Source organism: Eriocheir sinensis, chromosome 4, assembly GCF_024679095.1.
Source record: "Eriocheir sinensis breed Jianghai 21 chromosome 4, ASM2467909v1, whole genome shotgun sequence".
Classification (NCBI taxonomy): Eukaryota; Metazoa; Arthropoda; class Malacostraca; order Decapoda; family Varunidae; genus Eriocheir; species Eriocheir sinensis.
The window spans coordinates 5,080,035-5,086,745 of record NC_066512.1 but is presented as its reverse complement, the minus strand read 5'-3'; the positions used below and the strand labels follow the sequence as shown (position 1 = coordinate 5,086,745).

General features: G+C 41.3%; 1 protein-coding gene across 2 annotated transcripts in view; it reads left to right on the top strand.

The window, feature by feature from the left end:
* Positions 1 to 1,946: 1,946 nt before the first annotated feature.
* LOC127008067 (uncharacterized) overlaps positions 1,947 to 6,711 on the top strand; it is a 34,294-nt gene continuing 29,529 nt past the window's right edge. Inside the window, exons 1-2 of one of the 2 annotated variants that reach the window (XM_050879610.1) lie at positions 1,947 to 3,313; positions 4,740 to 5,594. In XM_050879610.1, the coding sequence (XP_050735567.1) occupies positions 1,982 to 3,055 (1,074 nt within the window). In that variant the 5' untranslated portion in view covers positions 1,947 to 1,981 and the 3' untranslated portion in view covers positions 3,056 to 3,313; positions 4,740 to 5,594. Of the gene's footprint in view, positions 3,314 to 4,739; positions 5,595 to 6,711 lie in introns of those variants that run through there. The other variant, XM_050879620.1, reaches the window with a different exon arrangement.

Sequence of the window (6,711 nt, the reverse complement as noted above, 5' to 3'; positions counted from 1 at the left end):
GACAGATGGGAAGCTGGGCGTCGCCCAGACCAAGGCCAACATGCAACATGCCTACGAAGAGCCTTTGATGATAATGGGTGACTTCAATGGACATGTGGGGTTCAAGGGAACACAAAAAGTAAACAGGAATGGGGAAGTGATTATACAATGGATGGAAAAATATGGATTGATTATGTTAAATGATGACGAGAGGTGTGAGGGAGAAGTGACATGGAGCCGAGATGGACAACAGAGTGTAATAGATTATGTATTAGTGACAGACAAGGTGTACAATAGGTTCCATAAAATGAGGATAGATGAAAAAAAGGAAGAATATGACCTTTCAGACCATAACCTGATAGAGGTGGAATTAAGGGTAAAAGAAGAAAAGAGGGAGTTCAAGAAAAATGATTGGATTGAGAGGGAGTACTATAAAACAGATAAATCATCACTAGTAAACTTTAGGAAAAAGCTAGAAGAAAGTGTGACGAGGAATAAGGTGGACAGTATAGGAGAACTGGAGAAAAAAATGAAAGAAACAGCAGATGCAGTGCTAAAAAGTGTATATAGAAGAAGAGAGAAAAAGCTAGGGGACGAGGAACCAGCATGGATAAACGAGGAAATAAGGAAAGAAATAAAAGAAAGGAAGAGGTTAAACAGAAATAGGAGAAATGCAAAATGCAAAGAAGAGGAAGAAAGGTGGCAAAAATTATATGTAGAACAAAGAACAAAGGTACAATTAAAGATAAGGAAGGAAATGTACAAACAAGAGGAGAAGATAACAAAGGAAATTAAGGATAAGAAAGATGGAGGGAAAAAGATGTGGGAGTATATAAGAATACTTAAAGGGGAAAAGGTTAAGGATAAAGACACTTTAAGGATATATGGGGAGGACGGAGTTGAGCTGGAGAAAGGAAAGGTGGGGGAGGAAGTAAAAGGTTTTTGGAGTGGAGTGTACAGAAAACATGGAAATGATATAAAGGAAGTTTGGAACACAGAGAAGAGAGAGGAGTATGTAAGGGAGTATGAACAGGTAAAAAAGGACATAGAGGAAAACCAGGCTGTAAGGTTGGAGGATATTAATGAGCTGAGGGCAGTGGGGTGGCAGCACACTGAAAAATGTGGACTAGAAGTGAGAGAACACATGGAAATGACAAGAAGGGTGAAGGGGGGATTCATCTATCCGGAAGAAGAAAGCATAAGGGAAGATAGAGTAATTAAATGTATCAATAGAATGAAGAATAAAAAAGCAGTTGGAACAGACAACATAAAGCCAGAAATGTACAAAGAATTTGCAAAAAGTAAAGTATTACGGAAGGTGTTGGTTGAAGACCTTGGGGCAGTATTAGAGACAGGGAGGATACCAGAGGGATGGAGGGACTCTAGGACAGTCATGTTACCAAAGAAGTGTAGACCAAAGGTTAAAGAACTAAGGCCAATAGCTCTGACAAATGTAGGGTACAAGCTAATGATGGCTGTGATTAGAACTAGCTTGGAAGACCACATTAGGATAAATGGTATAGGCAAGGATACACAGGCAGGATTCACAGAGGGAAGCCGGATAGAAAACATCCTATTTATTCTAAGATATTGTGTAGAAGGAGCATATAAGATGAGGAAACCATTGATAGTAATCTCGATAGATTTTGCAAAGGCCTATGATAGTGTAAGAAGAGATAAGTTAATAGAAGTTTTAAAGGATAGCAAGGTAAACCCAGATATAATTAACTTCATAGCAGGAGTTTATGTAGGAGATAGAACTAAGATAGAGATAGATAAAGAAGAGGAGGAGATAGAAATAGAAGTGACCAGTGGGATTAGACAGGGATGTACTGCCTCAACTACACTGTTTAAGATGATTACTTTTAAAATAATTCAGGAGCTAGAGGAGCTAGAAAGTGGGTACAAAGATGAGGCATTCAGGATTACCTCACTCTTCCTTGCAGATGATGGCATGCTTTTGGCAAATAGTGTAGGGGAAGCAGTACAGGTGATAGAGAAGATGGAGACTATAGCTAAAGAATATGGACTAAAAGTAAATAAGCAGAAAAGCAATATTATCATTTTTAATATGGAAAACAAACCAGAAAATATAGGGGGCATTAGTGTTGGGGATAGAATTAAATATTTAGGAATAATAGTCAATGACAAGAGGAACTGTTTTCAAATGCAAAAGGAAGAAATGTTCAGGAAAGCGAGAAGGCTAGCAAATATGACATACAATGTAATTGAAAAGAGCTGTTCAAGAATGTTTATAGGAAAGACATATTGGAAAAATGTTGCACTGCCATCCATCCTGTATGGGGTAAATATAATAAACATCACAAAGACAGACATAAAAAAGTTGCAGAGGATAGAGAATGGGGTGTACAGGAAGATTTTGAGGGCACCAATGTATGCACAGGAAGCAGTACTCAGGGGTGAGATAGGAAGCTCCAGTGTTAAAAACAGGATAAGGGAGGGACAGTGGAAGTACTTAAGGTATGTTCTTGTGGAAGGAAACGATTTGGTGAGAAGGGTGGGAGAGGAGATGATAGAGAAGAGACAAAGTAGGTGGGTGAAAGATTTGTTGAATGAACTAAGAGCAACAGAGGGACTGAGTGTGAGTGTGAGGAATGAGACAAAGGAGAGTATAAAGCAGAGAATGAGAGAGGTGGATACAAGAGAGTGGAAGAGGCAAATGAATGAGAAAGCAAGCCTTAAGATATATAGAAAATGGAGACAGGAGTTGGGAGGACAAGAGGAGGTATACACCAACAACCAAGCCTCAGAAGTGCTATTCAGATGCAGGACAAACAACATGCAACTAAAAGACAGAAACAGACACCGGCAAGAGGAAACCAAGTGTGACATGTGTGAAGCTGAAAACGAAGACCTGCGACACTTCCTGCTCTGGTGCCCGGCCTATGCAGAGGAAAGAGCAAAGTGCGTGAGGCTGCAACAGCCTTACGAGGAAGAAGAGGACGACACCATTGGAAAAATTTTATTTGAAAATGAACACACCGAACAAACGAAAACAACAGTACACAAGTTTTGGACAATAAGAGAAAAAAGAATGAAAGAAAAAGGAAAATAATAGACCCAGACAGTAGACACATCAGGGAGTGCCGTTACAAAGGCAAAACTCCCGACCGACTACTACTACTAGGCCTGACTCTCCAACGGGTCACCTGTACAGCAAGAGCAAGAGAGCAAACACTTTTGAAGCTGCGTTCTGGAAGCTGCCTGTGGAAGGACTGACGGGGCTCTAGAGGCTGTGGGCCCACAGCCTAACTAGCCCCATAAAACACCCACGAAGAAGAAGAAGAAGAAGAAGGAGAAGGCCAAAAGGGTGGTATGTGTGTCGTTCTCAGGGGTAACAATGGATAAGCGCAAACACTCACTAGTTTTAGTTAGGACTTAATTAAGGTGTGGAATGGTGGAGTCTGTGTTTCCCCGTGTGGGTGGAAACTGTTATTATGTTGGTGCTACTTATTGCCATGTGTGCATGTTAGTTTAAGGTGTTAATGTTAACCTGTATTCATGGTATTTACAAATGTAATTAGTGATGTAAAATACGTAAGCAAACCTCTAATTAGTGGACCCTGTCCTATGACCCTTAGTTCACCATTAGAATCTCTGAACAATAATTACCTCAAGTAACTTTCTTAAAGTCGTGTTACCTATTTTACTTGGGCAGGTGATGATCCTGTGTGCGATAATGATGCCTCATAAGACTGGGTGAATAAACTACTAATTTTACTCTGTGGTTTAAATGATCAACAATTAATTCTACTTTGAGGTATAATGAACCTACATAATTAAATAAAAGAGTGCCCATGAATGGCACAACAGTTGAACTCCAATTGAGGGGCCCTAAAAGTAGATAGCGCAATGGGGCCTGACCGTCTTCATCCTAGAGTTTTAAAGGAATATGCCTCAAGTTAGTCTACCCTTTCTCTTACCTCTTTAATCTATCCATGTCCTCTGGTACTCTACCACAATTATGGAAATTGTCTCATGTGTGTCCCATCTATAAGAAAGGGTCTTGCAGTGATCCCTTAAACTAAAGACCAATTAGTCTCATCCCCATTCCATGTAAGATAATGGGGAGAGAGAGAGAGAGAGAGAGAGAGAGAGAGAGAGAGAGAGAGAGAGAGAGAGATGCATCTTGTAAATCAGCTATATATAATGTCTACATTTTTTTTTTCTTTTTATGGCAGGTTTTTCACAGTAACTCGGGGTTAGGGTTATGTCAGGTTAGTTAGGATAGATATGGTCAGGTTAGGTTTAGTTGCAGGACAAGTATATTTTTCTGGCAAACCAATATATACTTTCCGAGGCACTGTAAGTGGCCAGTGGCAAAAGCTGGGGATTTGGAACAAAAAAGATTCATTCAAAACATCAAAAGATATGACAAGTTAACATTTTCATCCATTATTATTGGTGGGGAGTACCGTGAATATTCACCAAAATTCATGCAAATAAAGAAGGGAATTGTGTTCAGTAAGATTTCCCTCTAAAGTATTGAAGGGAATTGTGTTCAGTAAGATTTCCCTCTAAAGTATTGTCACTGAATTTTTTGTCATCTGCACAGATTTCATTTTTTTTCTTTCTTAACCTAGGTTTTGAATTGAATATGAAAATGTTTATATTACTATGTATTGTTTCAGAAAAGACATACCACTTGTCATTATTTTCTGTGTCTGTCCAGTTGACATGCAACTTTACTTGACTGGTTGCAGTGAAGCATAATATTGACAATTAAAATTCATCATCAGGTTCAACTATACTGTTGAGGAATATGAGTTGGCCTGCAGACAAAGGTTTGCAGAAGACAACATCCTGTATGAGTCGCTGAGGACCAGAAAGCATGCCTCTGGACTTAAGTGTGCTGAGCAGCGGAAAGTTTTGCGATGGGCATGTCACTTCCAGTGGGATGAATAAGGCAAGTGATTGTTTTTGATTGATCATATGTTTGAAAGTCTGCTGTTATCTGGAATAAATAAAAGCCAAGATTTGAAATTAAAGTGGTTATGTGTTGAAGAATGTACACTTTTGTGGCATTTTGTGTTCATGATTTTCTCATCAGCTTAATAATGATTTATTTTGATAATTCAGTTAGTAGAGGAAAGGGAGAAGGGATTGATTTCATTGCTGTAGTATAAGGTATGCAATGGTATACTGATTAGCAATAAAGAGATCCCACTTTTCCTCATGTAGGAGAGAGATAGACTGCTTCTTTTATGCCAGTGTCCCTACCCGCTGCTCATTAGTGGCAAGGTCCAGCTCATTGACAGAGGTTGTGTCCCAACTACCTGGAGGAGTTAAATTTAATACAACTTAAATACCACCTCAGGTCCTCAAGGTGATAGGACGTGCTCTGGCTAGCTCTTGGGTTGACCGTGTCTGGTTGGATGAGTTACAGTGGTGCAGTGAGGGGAGGAGGCTTGGCCGGTAGGGTACAGTTGAGTTGGTGAACTCTCTCTTGGAGAGAATTGAAGAGTTGGAGAGGACTGTGGAGGCCATGAGGAAGGAAAATAGAGTCCTTCATTCATCAGGTCCCCAGACAAGCGATGTACATAGTACACCGTCACAAGATGGGGGCTGGCAGGTAGTCAAGAGCCATGGCAGCTGCTTAAGGTTGAAGAGGACCAATCTTGTGGGTGTAGTGCCGCAACTCCTTCCAGGCTCTCTCTGAGCTGAGGGAGGGAGTGAAGGAGCAGGAGGTGAAGGAGATGACAAATCCCTGCCCAGAGGTAACATTTTGGTTGTTGGGGATAGCCAGGTCAGGTTGTGAGATAGGGCCTTCTGTGCTAAAGATAGGCCATGTAGGACCAGGGTGTGTTTTTCTGGGGCGGGGATTAGGGATGTCAGCGACAGGGTAGAGTCGTGAATGTCAGACGAGGGAGTCAAACCCATCGTCTGCCTGAGCGTGGGAAGGAACGACATAGGCAGGTTAGGTAGTGAGCAGCTTCTGCGTCGCTACATGAAGGCTCTTCGAAGAGTTATGTCCAAAGGCGGGGTTCCTGTGGTGTGTGGGGTTCTGCCAAGGTGCCATTTGGCTGTCCAGGGCTATTGCATTAAACTGCAGGTTGGCAGATTATTGCAAAGCCAATGGATGGACATTTGTCGACACCTGGAAGTTTCTTTGGCAAGAACCACCTATACCAAAGGGACGGAGTTCACCTTTCATGGGAGGGGGTGCAGATCCTGTCTGATGCCCTTGAACATGGATTGGGGGCCCTGCAGGGTTTTTTAGGGTAAGTAAGAAGGGGCCTAAGATGGCAATACCAAGTGGGAACACTAAATGTAGTAATAATAATAGTGGCTGCAGGGTAAGGCAAGGGGTAGGTCTAAATGTGTACTATACAAACAGTAGAAGTATTAGGAATAAGATAGATTTATTGAGGGGAAAGGCGTGCGTAGAGAAATTTGATATGATAGCGATCACAAAGTCATGGATAAACACTGCAGACAGACACTTTCTCCCAGAATTAGAGATTGAAGGGTATAAGTTATTCCACCAGGATCGAATAGGCAGGAAGGGGGGTGGGGTCGCACTCTTCGTCAGGAACAATCTTAAGTGTGTCATTAACAACTCAATCAAGGAAGATATCAATACAGAATCCCTCTGGGTAGAAACAATAGGTAGGAAGGAGAATCGTGTCATAAGAGTACTTTACAGACCGCCCAACCTTACCAGGGACAGTAGCCAACCCCTTTTACAAGAAATTAGTAGGCGTCAAGATA